We start from the raw sequence: 23,138 nt of genomic DNA, 5'->3' as shown, positions 1-23,138 counted from the left end.
AATTGACTCAAGAGATGGAGCAGATCCTGCCTTCTAAATCTGCCAGTCTTTGCAAACAGATTTTAAAGCTCTCTGCCACTGAATCTGCCTGCTTTTACCATCTTTCTCAGATCAGCTCCCCGCCTGCCTTTTCTCTCTCTTTCCGCTTCATAAAAAGCATAACAAGTTGAATATGCAGCAATAATATGTGAGGATCACAGGATCAACCTATGTAGTTCTACAGCATTTGCTTGCCTGCTATGGATGGGTTTGCAAGGGCTATTCATTCCAGAGAAGCAGGCAAGTGGTTAATTGCTCCATTGTGCAATTCACTGTGGTCCCCCTTTCATTGCCTAGTGTAAAATGCACATCTGATTGTCCATGTTTTTGGCTACCCATTCTACTCAATGTTCAGGTTTAATCTAACCTGCCAGATTTGCACCAAGAGTTCCCAAGTCAGCAAAAGGATCCAGTGTTTGTGGTTTGGCTTGATGTGTAGGTGTGCTGTGTAGTGACCCTGTAGGGCTGGTAGCAGCTGATTTGCTCCCCATACGTAGACCACCTAAGAAGAAAAAAGAGAATGCTTATAAAATATAATTTAATGACCTCAGATACAAAATTAATATAAGATTGCTGCTGCTTATCATTTGGTCAGCTCAACACACGGACACCCCAGCAGACGTGTAATTTAGAGATAAATCATAAGTACAAAATTCACACAAGAAGATACATTGAACAGAGCATTGAAGGTGTTCCTGCTGCGACCCAAATAACTTTTGGCAAAACTCACCAGTGGTGGCAATTTCTCAGGCTGCACCCTCATTAAATTTTGCCGTCAAATGAACAAATACTAAAGAATTTTAACTTCGTTCATGTTCTATGAAGTGGCTTTTGACAATTGTGTAAATGTAGCTAGCAGTATGAATAATATGCCAGTTTTAATAGCATACAAGCCATTTGGGAAGTTTTTAACGTGTGATATTTTAGTGTATTTTTGGTTTCTATGGAAGCCGCCCAGAGTGGCTGGGGAGGCCCAGCCAGATGGGCGGGGTATAAATAATAAATTATTATTATTATTATTATTATTATTATTATTATTATTATTATTATTATTATTATTATTATTATTATTATTATTATTGCCATGTTTAGGCATGCACAAAGAGAGTTGGGAATCTTTGTGTGTAAAAATGTTACATTTTGCTCAGACTTTTAAAACACATTTGAGTAGTTCTTGCTTAAAGCTTAGACTAGTTTTTTCTGCGTTATATGTTTTGTTTCTGAGGGCCAAGTTATAGACGATATCAACTTTATCATTGCATTTAATGTGCACATATTTAATGCAAATAGCAGCTTCTGTGTAGGGTGATGATTATTGGGATCACAACAGGTAGGGAAAAGGGAGGTTAAACCAAAGAGGGATTTATTCCCAATGCAAACAGCAGCCACAGAAGGCATATGTTCATCAGGACTGCAAAAGGTAAGGAAAGGGTTAAATTCCTCTCCCCTGATGTTTTAAATTATAATTATTATAATTATTAAGCACCAACCATTGGCTATTTGCATTGTTTTTAATGCATGTTAAATACAAAGACACATTTAACTTCATGGCTAGCTTGGACTAGTTTGTTTGTTTTTTAAATCTTCTTGGTAACTTTGGTGTGCATGCTTTACGTTCAAATAAGAACAAATGAATTTGATAAGTTTATTTAAGATAACCATTAGAGGTCTCTATTTGTGCAATTACCTCACCACATAGGTTCATTTTAATGTAAAGTGGACTATTTGGAAATTAGTGGAAAGTGTCACTGTTCATAGCCAATAGGAATGAACGTCACATAGCAAATCATCTTAAACAAGTTAGAAACTAGTTTCAGACAAACCTGATTTGCTAGGCCATTCCCAATCACCTGAAACATCTGGCTGAATGGAAACAGATGGTGTACTAGAAGAAGCTAAACAAGAAGAGAATTGCCTATTAACATACATTGTTTATCAAAATTAAGGAAATGTCCTTCCAGTAATTCTGGATGCATACTATTTCACTATATTCATAGTTTTGACAGAACACTGAGTGCATTGGTTACTCATTGTATCAGAAATTAGTACTTGCTATTTTCCAAGCCTGGATATTAATACAGTGGTACCTCTAGTTACAAAGATAATTCATTCCTTAGGTCCATTCTTAACCTGAAACTGTTCTTAACTAGAGGCATGCTTTTGCTAATGGGGTCTCTTGCTGCTGCTGCACTGCCAGCACACAATTTCCATTCTCATCCTAGGGCAAAGTTCTCAACTCGAGGTAACTCTTCCAGGTTAGCGCAGTTTGTAACCTGAAGCGTTTGCAACCTGAGGCGTTTGTAACTCAAGGTACCACTGCATTAGATTAAGCTTGCAGCCTGCTGGAAAATTTAGATGCACCTATACGAAGCTTTAAAATTGAGAAAAGTTCTTCTGTAGCCCTCAAAGAAACCCAGCCCATCTAGACCTACAGTTCATAATGACATGCTTTTTGATGCCACAAAACCATATTCCATGTGTTCATTCTAAAGTAAGCACCACAGAGTTCAATGGTGTTTCTTCCTACATAAGTGTGTATATAGGATTTCAGTCTTATTCAAATTTTATGGAAAAGAATAGTCTCCCCAAGAAACTTCCTGATATCAAACAATTTTATATTGTTTGGCTTGTGAACAATTTGGAGCCCATGGCTTGTTGCTGTTAACTTCAAAACATGAAAATCATATCTTAGTATTGTGTATCTGAGGCCCACTAACCACTTAAGAAACTGGAAGAGAAACTATTTGACCTTATGAATAATCTGCAAGTGTATGAAGATACGGTTATCATCATTAAACTTCTATTCAAAAACAAAAGAGTGGGCATTTGAAATGTTTCCTACCCATATTGAAAGGATCTCCTTGAACAGTAGGTGAAGGACTCCGTGTTCCTTGAAGAAAAGGATCAGTGGTGGCATTTGATGAACCAAGAAAAGAACCTAGAAGATCAGGGGCAGGCTTCTTGGGACTACTGCCAAATGGGTCAAAGGCAGCTGCTGCAAGAACAACATATTTGTTCTATTAAACGTGTATCCCATTCACCCCAAGTCCACTATTAAGCTGTGTTCCTTTACTCCAGAGCAAACCCATATTACTCCTAACTGTTTTGTACATAAAAATAGGATACAATTAGGGAAGAGATTAAGGATATGCCATCAAATCAAGAACTATAGAAGACAAAGACTCATGTAGACGTATTGATTACATCGCTCCATCTTCTGGCGGAGGAAGGAGCAGGAGAGGCTGAAACTAGAGTGACAACCTTCCACACGCACGTGAAATTGGGAGTTTATGGGAGAGTGTTTAAATTTCAATTCGGGCAACCAAAAAAACAATCAAGAAGGCAATAACTCCTCGCAATAGGCAAGTTTGCTCTTGATTGCATTTGGATCTTTCTTGTTATGTTCTGCAGCTCTCTTATTTATACCAACTGTTTCCTCCAGAATGTACATAAATTTCACTAGCACACAACTTCAGTGAGTTCATTCACTTTTAGCATTTCAGTACTTTCTTCTCATGTTTCCTTTCTGTTTGTGTTCACTGTGAACTAAGATATTTCTTCTTATCTTCTAAATTTAGTTAAGAGGCTAGAAGGTTTAAGGAACAGCAATTCTGACACAAAGAGGAAGCATTTAAAATGCATCTTGCCTCTTATGTACCCAGAAGGTGCCCCCGAGCTGTTGTGATGCCATGTTCAGGTCTTCTGTCAGCTCAAGGTGAATGTGTCAGTAATGTCAGTACACAGCAGGTTTTGTGACAGATGTTCAGAATCAGGTTGAACGGAAGAAAGCTTCACATAGGACCAAGAAACAGGAGGGGCTTTGTGTCATCAGAAAATTTGGGATAGGCATAGTGCTAAAAGGCAGGTGACTAAAAAGCGGAGAAGAGAGCAGGAGTGGGATAGCAAGTGGGAGGTAACAGAAGCCTTGGAAAACGGGGAGTGGACCCAGGTAGAAAGAGAAGAGAAGAAAATAGCAAGAGAATCTGTTAAAGGGACAGAAGCAAGTCTGTGAGGATAGCAAATAAACTTTGATAGACGTATGGGCAGGGACTGAATTTCATGCATTGATTAGGATTATGCAGGCATCTTTAACTGCATACCAATAGTTGTTTATCAAGGTTTTTCATTTTTAAGGACAGAATAATGTGATGAGTTTTAATAAAAAACAGCAAATTCTAAATGGTTCCTGTTGCAACACACGTAAACGTGGAAAAATATGGCACATTCCTCCCCTGCAGTGCCCAGTTGCTATTGGATCAAAACACTAACAACAACAGCACTCAATCAGTGTTGGGGGTGGGGTGAGGGGATGGCATAGGACTGCTGCCAGCATGCGCTAAGGAAGGATAGGCATTTAGCATGCTGTCACAATCAGAAGCAAGCTGGCAGTTGTGATTACGTGCTAAAGACTCAGCATGTTCCACTGGCAGCCACAACATGCACTACCTCCTTGGCATACACTATGGGGCTGAAACAGAATCAGGTAAACAATAAGCATGGCTGTTTTGTCTAGTTAGGGGGATTTCAGAGTTTCTTACAGAAAACAAGTGACCAGAATGACTTGAGATAATAAAGGATTTGTGACTGAGAAAATAAGAAATTTCTTGTTCTCATAAACAAAGGCTTGAGTTCTCACAACTGTGAATGGAAGGGAGTTCACAGAAGGGGGCTTTCTTATTCTCCCATTACATCTTCAGCTTCCTGCACCCAGCAAAAAGGTTCTCACCTGGGTCAGGAGACTTTCCTGAGAAGTGGGGGATGGGACATCACAGGAGCACCAAGGGCAGGAGGAAATTTCCCAAATTTGAAAACACGCAGAAAGTTTTCTCCCATTAACAATTCTCAGAACCAAGCCAATGGTTACTCCAAGTTAATAATCATGAAATAATACTATCTGAATCTTGATTGTAAAAATGAGAAACTAAAATTGACAGCTTAGGCTACCGTGACTGTTAATATAAAACAGCATTTATCTTTCTTAGAATTCTTCAGTTGTTTAAGGGTTTGTTTGTACAATCTTAAGTTCACTTTGCCACATCAATTTGCATTTTTTAAAAGTCCTCATTAATATTTGCCATCCTTTTAGTTCACATTTCTCTTGTGATACTATTTTTGCACATTTCCCCTAGTGTCATGTATGTTATTGTTAACAATATATACATGTGGTACGCATTTCAAATGTGAACTGAACTGAGTTTCTCTCCCATTCCTAGTAGAAAGAGAATCCTATTTAGAAATGATTGCCTAGAAATTTTTGTAGAAGGTTTTGGGTTTTTTAAGTGTCACAATTAGGAGTTTTTACCTTCTCCTATTCTTGGGGACAGAGATGGGGATGCTGAAGCTGCAGACCGTCGTGGGGTGGATTGTGTGGATCCAGTTCCACCCATCTGAAATACATCCTCAACAGCCGACTGTCCACCTTGATTTGGTCCTCCAGAGTTACCAACCCCAAAGATATCACTCAGCAAGTCTGAGTTTGAGGGCGGTACGGCAGGTGCTGCTGGGAAGTTCTTGCTCATAGGACTGCCTTCCAAGCCTAAAAGATCGACATCCTCTGGGGGTGGTGGACCTGGTGGCTCTTGATGCTTCTTGGTATGCTTTGGTGCCCCATGGATTTTGTCACTGCTGGTGTTACTATGCTGACTGGAGAGGGATAAGAGTTCATCATCTGACTGCTCACTTTCTTCATGCACCAGTGCCGCCCGGTCCTCAGAGCTGGGATGAGAGCTGCTTCTCTCCAGTTTTTGATCTAAGTGGCCAAAAGAAGCTGAAGATTAGCTAGTAGTTCTGTTGATCCTTCAGTGCTGGATATAAGGGGGGAAATACCCCTTCTCTCTCTCTCTCTCTCTCTCTCTCTCTCTCTCTCTCACACACACACACACACACACACACACACACCCCACATGTGGAAGTAAACACTATCAGCAATAGCAACGTTTACACTTAACCGAAGTACACACAATGGACAACACAAAATTGGAAACGCACAGTGCTGACAGCAGATTGATTTTCCAAGGGGCATTATTACAGTCAACTGCAATGATGAGCGCAAAATAAGCCTGTCATGAGAACTTGGCCAGAAGCTCTGTGAAGTGTGATGAGCCCATGAATACTATGCATGTCTATATGCTGGCCAGTTCTTTCCTACGAGTCAAGAAAATGCTTATGCTTTGCCATGGGGCCATGTAAACACAGCATTCCCGAGCTCCTTGGGGACAAGAAATGAGATAAGGGATAGAAGAAAACCAGTATGTGAATTATGAGTTCAGAAAAGATATGTTACCCATACCTTGCCAGCTGAGAGATGTCAAGAATGCACCCTGCCCCACATTCTTCAGGTTATCTTGTGGCGCATCTACAGGACCTCTACCTATAATGTACAAAGCGTCAAGGCATACCAAAAATGTGTGAAATAAATGGCCAACTTTGGCATTTTCCTTAAAGTCAAAACTGCAGCACTAAAACTGTAGAGCTTTTACCTGCCAAGGCAAGGGTGTCCTGGTGTTCCTGGTGCGATGAGAAAAGAATGCTGGGATTGATATCTTTTGTTGTGAAGTTTTCCCATGGAGGTGTTAGATCAGTCTGTCTATCAGCAGAATCTATTTCTATCTCCAACATGACATGGAACAGCTGGGGGTACTTGTCTGACGAGTCGCATGCATCCAATTCAGGTCTAAACATTGACAGAAAGTTCTTCAAATTAAAATAAAACAGTTTGAAGATATCATGTTAAAATCAAATATTGAGCCTGCATAGGATGAGCACAAAGAAGTACTTGATATGGCTGAAATATGTCGCATTCTATATATGTAAAGTAAGTTTTACAGAGTGTGACATCCTAGTGGACAGGAGCAATGACAAATTATTACCTTAGTGGGGTTTTTTACTTTGTGCTCTCAATCTGAAGTATTTAAAATCTCAGAAGAAATTTCTGATTGCAGATGAAGAGGATAGTTTGGATTTGTAATTCTAGTCCAAATGGGTTCAAGGAGTATTTAATAGTGATCCACAGCGACAGGACACCTACCTTTTATTTTAGAGCATGCAAAATGAAAGTTGATTCACATTTAACTTTCTCCCTGATAAAAAGCTATTTCAGTTCAAAACATGTTGTGCCTCAGTGAGCAGAGTTGTATTAAAGGGCTCCTTTCTGCTACTTCAGAAATCTTGAACCAGCTCTAACATGTATAGAAGCCTTGGGCTAGATGTAGCAGATTAAGTTCTTGCTGTTGCCACAGCCATCCGTGTTCTAGCCCATTTAGCAGGCATACTACTGATGCTACCAGTGTTTATCTCCTTGCTCATCATAACAGTGGTTGGCTTCTTCAGGAAGCAGGCAAAACAAGAGAGCCGTGGCTGAAAGAACTGGCATTAGCTGCTCTGGTGGCTTTGCAAAGATGAGAGCAGCTATCTGCTATGGTTCTCACATGCAGGGGCTGGTTCACAGGATGCTAATTTAACCTGCCTACTTTACAGACACCTGGAGGAATGTACCTTGCTTAGTCTTGCTGACCACTTGTGTTTTAAACATTCAAGTCATGATCTACATGACTTGTATGGATGGTCCTGCCCTGGAGCAGAGGGATAAATTTAGAGCATAATGGTCCCTTGGGCTTTACAATTAAGTACTATGGAGAGAAAGTTAAGAATTTTCACATATGAGTTTTAATCTCAGCCTTAACTTCAAACACATCCTATTTTGCTACTAGGAGAAGTGGAACATTTTCATGCCAGGGAACAGAACATCTTACTCACTAGCAAAATTACAGTGTCTAGAAGGCAAGACTTCTCTAGTTTATTTTAGAATATTCCTTAATTAAGGAGCATAATCTTGTTGCATTATGAGGTAGATCTATGACAACCAGTTAAATATACAGGCTTCTCTGTGGATTTTGTTTCAGGGCTTATGCAGGCCTTCTGCTTGAAACAAAACTCCAATGTGCCTGAAATCATGGGATGAAGCAGGAGAATGCCCAGTCTAGTATCTACAACCTTCGCTAACGAGGTTTTAAAAGCATGCATTGCTTTTGCAATGAATTATATTTAGATAAATAGGGAACTACATGCTTCATTTACTCAAACTCCTGAGATTTCTATTGAAATAGGTGTTGCTTGATTGCATATCAACACTTATGGGTGTTGCTGCAATAATCCATATGCAGCTAACTACTCAGAACACAGCATCATTTCTAGTCATGAGATACTTACTTATTGAATTTTAATACCGTTGTTCCCAGGGCTATAAATCCAGTGTGAAACTGAATCTGGAATATTTGTGTGTTTGTCATCTAAAAGCAAACATTAAAACACAATTTTAAAATCAACCCCCCTCACAAAAATAAAATATTTGGTGTATAGTATGCAGGTATTAGTAAATTAGACTGTAGCAGGCTTAAACAGTTATTTTGCAAATTCAAATCCTTCATTATAACAAAGTGTGAAAATATTTCATTGATGAAGTCATACTTTTGGATCAGGGTTAGGAAATATGTATCTTTCTATTGCATTCAATTCTTACAGTGGGGGGAGAAACAGAAGCCCATTTGCCCTGCTTACCATGAGTACATAAAATGTAATGATATCTGAGTCATAAAACATGATGGCACTCCCTCCTAATATTCATGTGACTAAGCAGAATCCAGACATGAATGAAACATACTGCTCATGGTATAGAATTATTCTGTACAATATAGAATTATTATCACTTTTATGTTATCAGTAATAACATAAATTCTGACTTAGTTCTGCATGATCTGTCCACCCCTTTTGGAAAGGGAATGGACTATGCATAATAAGAATTTGTGTGTTGTTGTCACCACATAGAGGGATATTACTTTGTGAAGACCGTTCAAGTTTCTCCATAAGTTTCTGAACTGGACTGTAGTCTAAAGTGACATCAATACTTGTTGAGCAATATTATTAGACAAACTACCAAACATCTTTCAATAAGTAGCATCACTGCCTCGTTCTTATTTTGCTTCCATATCTCCCAGTTGTTGTTTTTTAAATGGGTGTACTGCAGAAAAGGGAACATCTGTTTTCTTTTTGGTCTATTTAGATGAGCTGAAAGAAAAGCAGTACCAAGCATTACCCCCCCCCCCAAGTATTGGAATAAAATTCTCTTGATAAAGTGAATGTCTTGAAAAATATCAGGAAACTATTCTCTTTTTCAGCTGTCTCTTCCCTTTTGAGATTTGACTTCAGCAGCTGCTTTTGATCTTCTCATTGTGTCTTTAGATTTTGACACCCCACTGTTACCTCACCACAGTATTAAAGAATCTGGAGTTGTCTAACCACCCCCACTTGTTTAGCTTTACATTCAACAAATGCATCAAGTCATACTTTAGCTTGAAGTCGTCCCCCAATGGTTGATCGCATATGGTAGACAGAAACCACTACGTCGCCATGGACAGTGACTCCTAACGGAATTACAACTTTTCCTTCTTGAATACGGAATTCCCTAAAGAAAAGTAAAATAACTTTTAGTTTACAACTCTTGTAATATTAATCAGAACTGTCAAAACAAAATTCACAGTGACCTTACCCCACACCCAAGTACTATACCACTCTACCCAGTAGAAAGAGTAGGTTGGGCCAGTTAACAAGAAGGAAGTCTTGGTTTGGCTGGTTTGTTTACCTTCCTTCTCTTTCACAGCACAAACTACAGCCTATGCCAACATCCACCAATGTACTATATGCAGAAAATGCACAAAATTTGAAACAGCCCATAGTACAAAAATCAAAACTTCAGAGGCAAAACATTATCCCTATTTAAGCATTATGTATCTGTAGGTGCCCAATGTGTGAAGGGCCCATCCAGAACATGGCCAACATGTATGGTGGCAGCGCTTCCCAGTTCATGTGTGATAAGAGTCAGTGTGAAGATAGGATGCCCCTACACACATATGCATTGGGAAATCCTGGTTCCCATCCAAACAGCCACAGCTGTATTGACACAGGCCCAAGCAGATACCCATACCTATATTTCAGACTGGTGTTTATCACGTATCAACCAGGGGATGCAACCAGCATGTTTACTGGTGCCTGGGGGCATAAGTAGCTTGTGTGCTCTAGATAGCTCCTTCCCCTGCTTTGTATATATGGGTGCAGAAGTATTCTAAGTAAACACAGTGGCACTCACTTCATTCTTTCATACTCTTGGGAGGTCGTGAAGATTCTGGTTTCTCCAATAAGAATGTCACAGAAAGGCCGGCAGCCAGTTCTCTGCTTGTTGAAACAGGGCACTGGACTGAAGAGGACTGATTTGATAGTTAGAGGCTTGCAGTGAGGTTGAATAGGTTTGTCTGCTATTAGATCACAAATATATCCTACATACCTGCAATGAGAAAAATAATTTAGAGGGGCCCATTCATATTACTGCTTTGCTGAGGTCCTCTTCCGAGGGTCTTCTGCTGGTTCCCTCACTGGGAGAAGTGAAGTTGCAGGGAACCAGAAAGAGGGCCCTCTTGGTAGTGGCGCTCTCCCTGTGGAATACCCTCCCTTCAGATGTCAAGGAGGTAAAGAATTACACAACTTTTAGAAGACATCTGAAGGCAGCTCTGTATCAGGAGGTTTTTAATGCTTGATGTTTTTATTATGTTTTTTGATATGCTGTAAGCCACCCAGGGTGACTGGGGAAACCCAGCCAGATAGGCAGGGTATAATAATAAATAATAATAATAATAATAATAATAATAATAATAATAATAATTGCATCTTTTAGCTCTATAAAAGTATTTGGGGTTTCTCAAGTTGCAGAATCTAGTATATTCAATAGTAGAAATCCTGCTGTCAAGGAACAGGAATGCTATGTCTAATTTTAAAATATAAGATTAGAGATCTCAGGGGCAAAAATCCCATGAGGAGAAAGCAAATATAACATAAGCATCTTACAGATGCAATCCCTGGTTGCAGTTCTGTTTGAAAGTTGCAAAAGGATTTGGCTCTTCTCTCCCCTGACAACAGGACTACTACCAATTGAGTGTAAAAACAGGTCCTAAGTTAATATTCCCTTAAAGTTCAGAATAGGGGTCAGGAATCTGTGGCCCTCCAAATGCTGCTGGATTACAGCTCCTCATTTGTGGTAGGGATACCACATTTTAAAGTCTTGATGCTCTTGTGATTGTCAAAAACCCAGGGCTTCAGATTACTAATGACTAAAAATTATTATTCCCACTTATATTGGAACAGTCTAATTTATACAGGACCAAAGCAATTTAGGAATACTTGTGTTTTGGAATGCAGCCTTAGGAACCCAGTGGGAAGCCCTAGCTGAAAGCATTTGTTTTGCTGAACTGTTGCCAATCTGCCTTCAACCAGTCAGTGACTGGATAAAATGAATTCCCACTGATTTCAGTGCAGATACATAGCTTTAAACAGACAAGAAGGGTGGAACTGAATAAAATCTGACTCCGAGAAATAAAGAAACGGAAAGTCACATTTCATGAGTTTAGACATTTGGTCCGTTGGGAAAACTTACCTTCTGTGGGATGGCCAGAGTACTATTCCAGGTCTCTTTGAATTTAACAACTGAATGGCAGGAATTGGATTAGAGAAGAGATGACAGAAACAGAACATTGCACTGACCAGGATTGCTGATGCTACACGACCATCCTGTCAAATAAAACACAAGAGCTTCTATCAGGCTAATTAGAGGGGAAGGTTTGCCGGTTTCTATGTAATGCATACAACATTATTTGATCAAGGTTCTCTCAAGGTAGAAGTTTCCTGGCTTTAATACTAAATTCATACAGTAGCAATTGAATGCAAATACCATTAATGCCCCAAAACCACTGTATAGATACAACTCAAAAGCCAGTGACATCCACACAATTAATTCTGAGGATCGATACAGAGTCTATGAAAAACTGTTTCTATTAAACCATCAGCAAAACCTCTTCCTGCATCTTCCAGCCTCCATACCAGCACTGCATTTCCCTAGCAACTACAGTAGTGGCTCCAGTGTGGAGACTCTCCATGCAATTGAGTAGGCAGACGTGGCAAGAAGCTTGTCAACATTGTAGCAATGCCACAATGAAACAGTTTTTATTTATCTCCACACTGGCTCAGTAACCCATGAATCAGCCTTCTGTTCAGCTGAGATTTACTCAGAAAGGTACTTCTGTGTCCCTGACAGGCTGGAATTGATATTCCTTTTTATTTCTCTTTTTGTCTTTGTTGTTGGGGTACAGCATCAAGCATATTAGTAAGACTGTGACTTAAAATTAGGCTTACTAAAAAGTTATCCATAATTAATTGATCTTTAAAAATAAATATATGCAGGCAGAATCCAACCAACAGGTCCTGTCAGCGCAAGGATTTACAGTTTCACAACTCCCCCCCCACCCTCTTATCTCACTTTGTGCCCCCTCCCCAAATCTGCTCCAAGAAGGTTGAGAGAAGAACTACAAAATATTTAGGGCACCACAATCAAATAATTTCGCTGACAACAAATGACTTAATTGGATACCACTATACACACTTTATTGTACACCACCATGAGCTTTTAAAAATGTCAGCAGTTTCTCAGTTCCTCTATAAACAAGCTGTTTTGTGATCAGACTTTTCTTGAAAAGTGGTTACTTACTGCCTGACTTACCATACAGTGGATGACACAAACATTTTTGGGATTCTGCTGCAACCAGTTATGCATGTTCTTACATACAGCATAGAGGTTATGGAGACTTGGTGCTTGTCTAATTGGCCAGCTACATTCAGATACCTAAAGAAGTCACAAAGTAAGGAAAGGTTAATTTGAAATTTCATAGTAACATGTTAGGTCATCTGCTCCATTCATTTTAATGGACAAGCTGTCCCTTTAAGCACATTTCTCAAACATTTAACAAAGGGTTGCTTAGCAAACATAAAAATTCATGATTTGGAAAGAAAAGATTCAAGTCTTTTCTGTAGTTTACCCCTCACAGCTAAAATTCCCAGCACCCTAAACCAGGCATAGGCAAACTTGGACCTCCAGATGTTTTGGGACTACAACTCCCATCATCCCTGACCACTGGTCCTGTTAGCTAGGAATGATGGGAGTTGTAGTCCCAAAACATCTGGAGGGCTGAGTTTGCCTATGCCTGCTCTAAACAAACAACAGTTCCCAGAATAATTTGGAAGAAGTTGTGGAAGTTCCTATACTGATTTACAAGGCCCTCAGACCCTGGATATCTTAGGGATTGACTGATACCTTAAGTTCCTGCCTAATCACTGAGGTCTTCAGAGGAGTCACTGTTAATGGTCCCCCAAGGCTTGGGTGCACAGCTCATATCTCTTAGGAGCTGTGCATTCAGTGTTGTGGGTTAAATTTTGTTTCAAATTTGCAGTTTAGGTCAGGCATCCACTGAAGACTTCTTTTATTATTCCAGCAGGCATTTTAGTTGAAGTTTTTTTAAATAGTTTTTAAAATTTTGTTTTATTTAATCTTCTGCACACCACTTAGAGATTATTGTAAATTAAACTGTATATAACTTGTTGAAACAACAACAATATTATTATTATTATTATTATTATTATTATTATTATTATTATTATTAATACTGTACTTTAAATGTATGGTGTATATGCATGCAGCCCTGGTGTTTTGAGTACTGTAAATACAGTCTGTGCTTGCATAGCACACAATAATTCAGCAGCTAATTCAACAGTAACAATTTATTACAGAATTCAGGAATTAAAACAAAATTTTCAGGCATGGCTTTTTTTAAAAAAATGGTCATACTACTTTGAAAATTACAGTATATTTAATAAAGAGAGAGAGGTCAGCTAACCAAATGAAATTGATATAATTGCAAAGAGACTGTGGCAACTAAGGACAATGGCTGCAATTCTGTGTACAACTGGGCTGCTTACATCTCACTGAAAGCCACAAGATTAAGGCAGCTTAAGCTAATACATGAGTTTCCATGAACAAGAACTTTCTTCTATTATTGAGGCACAATAATATAAGTGCCTGCCATTCTTTAGCACTGCAGCAAAAGAACTGCCTGTGCGAATTTAGATAACACCACAAACAGAATAATGAACAGTGAAGAAGATACACTGGAGGGGCATTTGCCCAGAAAAACTGCCTAAAACTATTTTAAATAATATTAATAATAATTAAATAATTTAAATAATAATTAAAGTAGCTCTTCTGAAATATGCATTACTTTTTCTGCATGCTTGACTAATAAGTGCTCTTTGTATCAAGTATACACCAGTCCCTAGCATTTTGTCCACAATGTATTACAAAATTCCAGCTTGCATGCACCCACATTCTTCTGTGGTAGTACACCTCATAAGTCTCAGTGGTATTTGTTTCCAGTAAGTGTATTTATCCAACTTGGGGCAAGGCCCTGCCATTGTTCTTTAAGACTCAAAAGCTGCATTCACATGGCAGTTTATTCCATTTTCATGACACTTCCCTAAAATCTAATTTACATATTATATAAAAGCAGCTTGATGTAAAAGCTACTTCCAGAACTATAGTGGTTTATAGTAGAATACAGCACAAGTAAAGCAATTTCCACGTTATTTCCAAGGGGATTTTTTAATGGAAGCATATAACATCCTAACAAAAACTGTCCTAACAATACACAAACTAACCAAATATCAGTAACACAGCACCATATAAATATCAGCAAATAACAAACAAAAACTTAGTACAGGCTCCATCCAAAAATGTAAGTCCATCAGAACAACATGGTCTTATGATATTGGTTAAAAGCAGGCAAAGAAGTACCCATCTGAACCTCCACTGAGAGGCTTTAATTTAGGCATCTCTTTTTTCCTTGCGAAGTTGAGTGGATGTAGCTCACCAGTAGAGCACCTGTTTTGCATGCAGAAGGTTGTAAAGATAACATGCCTAATATTACAAACAGAGCTAACACCCTGTGATAGTCTGGGTCAAATCACAGTACCAGCAGAAGTCACTTACTCTATTATGAAACCTTGTAGTACGGTAAGACTTCGGTGACAAATTGAAAACTGTATAGTGGTCAGGATGTCTTGTATCCAAGAACGTCCGTACATCATCAATATGATTCCTAAATCCTAGTTCAACTCCTTCACCAGGAAATGACATCACTATCAAGACATGAAAAATGTAAGTTTACATTCTAAACCAGAAAAGATACAAGATTGACAATTAACAAGTCTAACATGGCTGCATTGCTACACACTTACCAATAATTCTTGAGGTAATGTAAGAAATATCTAGTTCTCCCTTGGTGTAGCTATTTTAAAAGACAGGAAAATAAATGCTGGTTAATACACACACCAAAATCAACTGAATTTTTATAGATGTTCCATGTCCCATTAAGGCCTATGCACAAGTCTTTCCTGTGTCTGTAAAGTAATAATCATATTTGCTCAGCAAAGAGACAACTGCAGCATCCTGTAATGCACAGCATTTCCCCATATTTTGGGGGTGCACTATGCCCCTGTGGTTCCTCTCCGATTGCTGGATTCATATTACTTCACTTCTGACTATGCAGCGGAATCTCTCTCTCTCTCTCTCGTGCAATTATGCAGATATTTCATGTCAATTAGCTATTGATTTTAAACTGGCCCTGAACCAGAATGCGTTAAGAGATGATAACCAAAAATATATTTTTATATGTCCTTTTCTTCTGTCCTGGAACCTAAGGTGCTTTAATAAATAGTTCCCATGAGCTTTCTCTCTTGCTCTCGCTCTCTCGCTCTCTTTAAGGTAACAATAAAGTATATGAGGGATGGGAAACATGTGGCCTCAGATGTTGCTGGACTCCTCCCATAAACACCCACCAGGAAGTACAATAGTCAGGGTTGATGGAAGTTGTAGCCCAACCTCTGGGATGGCCACAGTTGCTTCATCCCTGAATTGGGATTCATTGCCTTTCACTCTCACGACTCTGTTGGAAATATCTAAAATCTCAAACTATTTTGTAGTATTAGAAATTAGGTAGTTAAAAAAAGAAGTCTACAAAGCTCAACCTAGGTATTTATTTGTAGACAACTGCATATAATGGCAGCTACATAATTCAATAGATAGTATCCAAGAATGTAGTTCTGTTAGGACAAGGATCCCTGGGCAGCCAAGAAAACTTCCCCTCCCTCTTCTTTTCATTCATGCTCCCTAAATCTGTTCTGGGTTTTCCCCAAAACCTCTGGAGTAAATTTAGGGAGGGCAAGTTCCATTGTGCAAACAGAAATTCTTGCACTAAGGGAACTACTTTGTTGGACACCACCTATGGTGTCTACTCAACTAATATTAAATGTTCCTTTACTGTTTCAGTACATTTGACACAAAGAGCATAATGACAGAAGGGCCTCTTAGAGCAAGAAAATGGTGGCTGCAGGGGTTACTTTGAGCATTAGGAAAGAAGCTGCCTCATGAATTTGTGTTCATGGTTACCACCAGCTTGAATACTGAAGATCTCAGCTTTCAGACAAATCCCTTACTTTTCTGTTGAATTCCACACACTTTTAGACCAAGTTAAGAATGCAAGAAGAGCCTGCTGGATCAGGCCAGTGACCCATCTAGTCCAACACCGTTCTCACAGTGGCCTAACCAATGACTATACAAAGTCCATGAACAGGACCTGAGGACAACAGTGATTCCAGTAAAATGGCATTCAACAGCAAAGATAGAATAATAGCCATTGGGGTTAGCATCCACTGATAGCCTTAGCTTCCATGAACTTCTCTGACCCTCTTTTATAGCCATCCAAATTGGTAGCCAGCACTGCTTCTCATGGGAGTGTATTCCATAGTTTAACTATGCACTATGTGAAAAATTATGTTCTTTTGTCTGTCCAGAATCATCCAGTATTTAGCTTCATTGAAAAGCTTCTCTCTCTATACTTTCTCCACACCATGCAAACTTTTATAAATTTTTGTCATGTCACCTCTTCTTGCCTTTTCTCTAATTTAAAAGCCCCAAATGCTCTTCTCCTTTCCTCACTGGGGATTTTTTTCCTATTCGCTTGATCATTTTGGTTGCCCTTTTCTGAACCCTTTTCAGTTCTACACTAACCTTTTTGAGGATATTCATTTCCAAAAAGTGAATAATTTATGGATAGAGAGAAATTCTTCTTCCTGTCTATAACTCAGGGTCTACTAGTGGTTTTGACTGACAGTAAGTTCAGAGCAAACAAGCGGAAATAAAGCGTCACTCAGTACAGAGTTAATTTATGGGGTTCACTTCCACAAGACGGCTTCTAAAAGGAGGTTTGGACAAATTCATGGAGGATAAGGCTATTGATAGCTAATTAGTTATGATGGCTAAAGGGAACTGTTTCATATCTAGAAGTAAGCTCCTGACTATCAGCTGGAGAAACAAGAGAAAGGGCAAGTTAGTAGCTCCATGCCTTCCTTGTGGGCTTCCTGGAGTTTGCCACAGTGGCTTGAGGGCCATCATAATATTATTCAAACTTCAGGCTTCCACGTTTTGCTTTAGTGAATTCAGCTTAATTCACAGCAACCTTTTCTGTTTCCCTCCTAAGATCTCACCAGGGTGCTAAATAATCCCTTTGTCCAAGCCTACTAAAATCTGATTATTTCCCTGTGACAGGGAAATAATTACTAAGCTTACTATTTTGCTAGGTGAGCTCTCCAGGGCTTTTGTTTCATAGTACCTTGCAACAGATTGCATAACTTTCGTAGAAGTGTCTTTAAGAGTGTCCTTCAAGTTATCCTTTAAGTTGCTGAACAGTCTCCCTGCTCCTCCTTTCATCATGTCTAACAGGCCTCCCCCATAGTTAGACTCTATGTCCGGAGACGAGGCACCTTAAAAGAAGAAAACCAGACATAAGACAACACACACACACACACACATTGCTTTGCTGGAGATTTACCAACCACCACAAGCACCAGATCTTAGCACACATCAGCAGCAACAATGCAGCTTCCAGCAGGAACGAGCAAATGGAGATGTAAATGCCAACCAAGTTAGTCTCAATCTCTGGTAAACAGCAGGATGCATCAGAGTTATTTAACTGTGGTAGTGACATAACCAAAGAATGTTACAATTTTTGTTTTAGTGGGGGGGAAAGGTTAATAGAATTTTCCCTGGAAAGCAAAAAATCAGATTAAACGGTGCAAAAAGAGAGGCTACCAATGACATTGCATGGTCACTACAAAACCAGGCACATATGAGGAGCACCAGTTCTGCAACAAACACTGTACTGTACTGTTTTGTTCTGTTCCATGTGGGCTGGACAGAATCAGAGGTGAATGTACCTGGAACAGAGAGAGACTAGCAACAGGAAACAGGGTATCACAGAAAGAAGCATTTTTCAGATAGGAAAGCCTCTTTTTGGGTTGCTGCTCAGCAGGATGTACTGCAGGACCCGAGACAGCTTTCAGAGGCAGGTGTTGATGTGACAAAGCCCATCTGAGTCATTATATCACTAATGCATGGCTTGCTAAATACAGAGCCACATGTCTCAAGTAAAGTTGCAAGGTATTTAAAAGAATGGTGCTCTAGGTCTGTAGCTGTGTTACTTTTGATTTTTTAAAAAGTCATATGGAACAAAGGCATACTATCAACCATGCCCAACTCTGACAAATGCAAAAGAATTTCTGTTTATCAGTCTATTTTCCCTGGACAGTCTAAGCCTGTGGCATCAGATATTTTCAGCATTTGAATACACTACCCATTTAAAGAGAATTTAACAGAATTACATTGCGAAATTCACACTCTGACATGTATCCAGACATTGGGTTCTTATGATCTGAAACTCAGCGGTGATAAATTCTGATAGCAGACACAATGATATCCATGCAGAGAGAGCGCATTCTAACATCTCTCACTCTTCTTATGCAAGTTCCCCTACTTAAAAGCCCATTGCACAGCTCTCTTCGAACCATTTTGTCAATCTGCAATTTGTTTTGTGGAAGCTACACCACATATATTGGGTGAATGACTGCATCAGCTTTCCCATTCACTCCAAAGGAGGAAACAGATCCACAGAGTTGAATGGGCAATGGATCCTTGGACTGGAGCATACATGAACACAAAAGAATAAAATAAAACAAAGGTGTGTTTGTAACAGCACAGCTGCTAATTAAGAATGAGCAAATGGGTGCAGATGTACACAGCAGTATGTGTAGGTGCCCTAATGGAGTGCTCAGTCCCCCACTGGGCCACCTTTGTGCTATTTATTCCAAGGCAGGTTCTTCTTCCACACCTTCTTTGCAAGCACCCAAAAGCTAACTGTTGTTGTGTTTCTGGGCAGTAGCCTCTTCATCAGGGGTCCACAGATTCCCCCTGCAAATGCTTACAGAGAAGGTGCGGAAAGCTTGCCTTGGAATTAACATACTGGCCACAATGCTGTGCACCAGGCAGCACAGTGTAAAGCTCTACTAAATACTAGGGCACCTCTCCATAACACTCTGTGTGCTTAGCATTGCATCTACAGATTTGAAAGTGCTTTATGCATAGCCAAGAATATAGTCGGGATCCAAAGAGCCTCTTGGGCATAGCTAGTGCAATGGGTTCTTCTTTCCACTTTTTCAACAGAGACCACAAACAATTATGTAGTACACCAGTTATAATCTAGTTAACTCTGAACTTTTTGGTAAAGAACTGCTACTTTGGGTGTGAAATAAGACTAGGATATTTGGTAACAGGCATGCTTTCCTAAGTCAGTTGCTAACATTTCATTAGAAGGATTTTTTTTTTAATGAAATGCAGCTGCTTGTGATAACTGCCTCTGTTAATAGCCTTATCTACACCTTTATGAAAGTCTTAATTGCCTTGTACATTGTTGTTTTATTCTTCTATGGTTTACGGACCTTAATTAGATAACACAATAACAATAAATACTGTTCTGATTCTAATAGCCTTGATGGCAGAATAAGTTATAATCCTGCATGATTTCACCTACCATAGAAAAAGGGAGGCGGAATGTTTAACTTTTCTCATTACCTTGACATTTCTATCAGCTTGTAACTTAAGCTTTATGTGGACTAAAATCTTTTATTTATTTACTTTTTCAAAGTATTATCTCACTAGCAAAAAAGGAATTAAATTTGTGCTTAGAACTCATTTAAACGACAATACGAAACACAGTCAAGGGCAAAACTGTGTAAAAACAAGCACTAATGATGCAATGGCAAAAGATGTGCAAGCGATCTGGCGGTGCTATTCAGTTCTTAGAAACAAAGAGGCTTATGAAATGGACTCTTCTGTTTTAAAAAAGGAGAAAGACAGACCAGACATTGTCTAACAGATTGTTTTGGCTTATTTTGTTTTCACTGATACAGAGATATCTCTTGGCTTATTGAAAAGCAAATATAAAAAGACAAGAGATGTTAACTTCTAGAAAAGCAAAGAATACTTTGCTTACTTCAGCTGATCACTGCTAGCTCTTGAGATTAATCTATGAGAAACCCAACTCCAAAGGTCTTATCTTCATTGACGTTTCCTGGTCTGAAGGTATTTTGGACTAATTGAATGGTCAGTGTTTTGTAAATGAATCTAGTTTTGTCAATCAAATAGAGGATGTTTGTTCTCATAGTCCACCCTGCAGCTATGAAGTTTCAGAAAGCAAATTTAAAGTGATATTTTGCATTTCTAGATTCATTTCAATTGGGGTTTAGGCCCGGTTTTGGCACAGAAACTGCTTTGGTCACCCTGTATGATAACCACCATTGGGAAAGAGACAGCAGAAATGTGTCCCTATTAATTCTCCTCAACCTCTCAGTGGCTTTTGATACTATCAACCATGGTAACCTTCTGGAGCAGCTGTCCAAGTTAGGGGTGGGTAACACTGCTTTGCAATGGTTCTTTTCCTACTTGGGTGATCATTTCCAGAGGACGCTGCTTGGGGGGTGCTCTTTGGCCCCATGGAGCCTTCAATGTGGGGTTCTTCGGGGTTTGATTTTATCCCCCATGCTGTTTAACATGTACATAAAACCTCCCACGTTCAGAGTTTTGGATTATGCTGTCAGCAGTTTGCTGGTGACACACAGCTCTACTTCTTCTTTACATTTGCAGGTATGGGAGTGGGTCTCCTGGACTTTTGTCTTGCCTTGCTAATGGGCTGGATGAGAGGCAACAAACTGAAGCTCAAGCCAGATGATTGAGACTGAGACACTGTTAGTGGGTGTTTCCATAGACCAGATGGATAGGAGGTTGCCTGTTCTTGATGGTGTTAAACTCCCACTGAAGGAGTGGGTACACAGCTTGGGGGTACTCCTGGATCTATTGCTGTTGCTTAAGACTCAGGTGGAGTGCCTTCCATCAGCTTCAGTTGGTGGCCCAGCTGTGCCCCTATCTGGACAGGAATAGCATAACTTCTGCTGTCTGTACTCTGGTAAACTCTCGGCTAGATAACTGCAACACGTTATACATCAGACTGCCTTTGAAGACAGTTCAGAAACTTCAGCTAGAGTGCAGAATTCAACAGCCAGGTTGCTCACCAGGGCAAGATGGTTTTGAGCATACTACACCAATCCTGGCCAAGCTGCATTGGCTGCCAATTAGTTTCTGGGCCCAATTGAAAGCACTGGTTTTCACCTATAAGCCTTAAACAGCTCAGAACCATCTCAGAACCACAATATTTCAAGGACCACTTCACCCCATATGAACTGACCCAGAACTTGTTATCATCATTTGAGGCCCTTCTTCGTGTGCCTCCTCTCCGAGAGGCCCAGAGGGTGGCAACAAGAGAACAGGCCTTTCCTGCAGTGACTCCTCATTTGTGGAATGCTCTTCCCAGAGAGGCTCAGCTGGTGCCTTCATTATATAGCTTTAGGTGCCAGGCAAAAATGTTGCTCTTCAATCATTACAAAAGATTGCCAATGTCCGCCCCTAGGGCCTCATATAGCAATTATATTGAAATCACTGCTACCAGCACCCCAAAAAAACAAAGCACACCATGGCAAAACAAAATTATCTGCTTATGGTCATCAGCACTGCTTTATGGAAATCAGTGGAAATGTTTTTTCCTACCTGTTCAGAATCTGACAGGTGCTGATGGTAAAGAACTGTACAGTCTTCTACATACTCTCATTTGTCTAGTTATTACAACTGAATTATTAGAATTTTTAGCAAGGCCTGCAGAAGATGTATTGCTAGAAGTAATAAACTGGAAATATGCATGTGCCTTTATCATAAAAAGGAAGATAATTAAATTCATAGAAGTACTAGAACTAGTATGCAATGCCTATAAATTTCAGAGAGTAGCTCACCATAGACAGTTTTAAAATTAGAATAGCTAAATGAATGAAAATAATAAAAATGAAGATATTCTCATGTATTTTTTTTTAAGCATGAAGGTTTGCAAGAATTGATAATAGCTTACAATGCAAAATCTTGAGAGCAGGGAAAATATATTATCCCAGGAGCAGTTTGCGGTCAGAAGCATTTTTGCTAGTGATCAATTGAACAATGCATCCACACACACCAGCTATTGCAGAACAAATGCAGCAGCTTAAACAACTGTATAATATTCACCACATGGCTTTTATATTCAAGCATAAATTGCTATATGTTTTATGTAACATGCCTCTTTTCATTATCCTGGTGCATTCAGTTTGATTACTTTGAAAGTATACTCGCTATGCAGTATGCATACAGTAAATTTGAAACGGACATAATTGTAGTATGTTGGTCTTTTTTGATGTTAAGAAGTCCCTTAATACCCACTGATCATTAGGTATAGACTAAGCAGTTGAAGGATCTGGTAGATGCTCACAGAACTGGTTTTCAGTAGTTCTTTGCATTCTGGGCTGAGTTCCCATCTTGCCTTTCTGCTAAAAGCAGGGAAGGGAGATGGAAAGACACAAGATACCTAGAGGGAACAAAGCTCTTCATGGAGAGAAAGGAATCTGCAGCAGGCTAAGTCAGAGGCACTTTGGTTGAGACAATAGAGGAAGTGGGTTTGGAAATTTCTGGCTGCAGTTGGGTTAATCTACGTCCTGCTAGGCCTGCATATGCATCACATGCTGCAGTTATAGTATTTTGTATGCACATAGAAATGTAGCCATGATGTATTAGAAGTGATATTAATGCCCTTACCAGACTGCATAGGGGGAAATGTAACATAGTCCGGAGTTGTTCAGGACCTTATATGTTAGTAGTAGAACCTTAAAACTGGTTAAGTGATTAAAGGCAGCCAGCACATATCTTT

The 23,138-nt window shown here is 39.4% G+C and overlaps 1 protein-coding gene and 1 long non-coding RNA gene across 6 annotated transcripts in view; one reads left to right on the top strand and one right to left on the bottom strand.

Moving 5' to 3' along the window:
- Positions 1-23,138, top strand: part of LOC308586818 — a 132,417-nt gene that overhangs the window by 9,508 nt on the left and 99,771 nt on the right. The gene's annotated exons all lie outside the window — the stretch shown is intronic.
- The window catches only part of DNAJC6 (DnaJ heat shock protein family (Hsp40) member C6), a 55,135-nt gene that overhangs the window by 7,437 nt on the left and 24,560 nt on the right, over positions 1-23,138 (bottom strand). For 2 of the 5 annotated variants that reach the window (XM_081193685.1, XM_081193681.1), the window contains 14 exons: positions 17,637-17,787; positions 15,205-15,254; positions 14,957-15,105; positions 12,626-12,760; positions 11,519-11,652; positions 10,181-10,375; positions 9,382-9,499; positions 8,248-8,327; positions 6,519-6,712; positions 6,329-6,409; positions 5,342-5,788; positions 2,882-3,034; positions 1,863-1,934; positions 407-541 (listed from right to left, as the gene is read on the bottom strand). In XM_081193685.1, the coding sequence (XP_081049811.1) occupies positions 407-541; positions 1,863-1,934; positions 2,882-3,034; positions 5,342-5,788; positions 6,329-6,409; positions 6,519-6,712; positions 8,248-8,327; positions 9,382-9,499; positions 10,181-10,375; positions 11,519-11,652; positions 12,626-12,760; positions 14,957-15,105; positions 15,205-15,254; positions 17,637-17,787 (2,094 nt within the window). The remainder of the gene's footprint in view (positions 1-406; positions 542-1,862; positions 1,935-2,881; positions 3,035-5,341; positions 5,789-6,328; positions 6,410-6,518; positions 6,713-8,247; positions 8,328-9,381; positions 9,500-10,180; positions 10,376-11,518; positions 11,653-12,625; positions 12,761-14,956; positions 15,106-15,204; positions 15,255-17,636; positions 17,788-23,138) is intronic. The other 3 variants (XM_081193682.1, XM_081193683.1, XM_081193684.1) reach the window with 3 other exon arrangements.

This window comes from Podarcis bocagei (assembly GCF_964188305.1).
Source record: "Podarcis bocagei genome assembly, chromosome: 5".
In the NCBI taxonomy this organism is placed as follows: Eukaryota; Metazoa; Chordata; class Lepidosauria; order Squamata; family Lacertidae; genus Podarcis; species Podarcis bocagei.
This window is presented reverse-complemented; position numbering and strand designations above follow the sequence as displayed.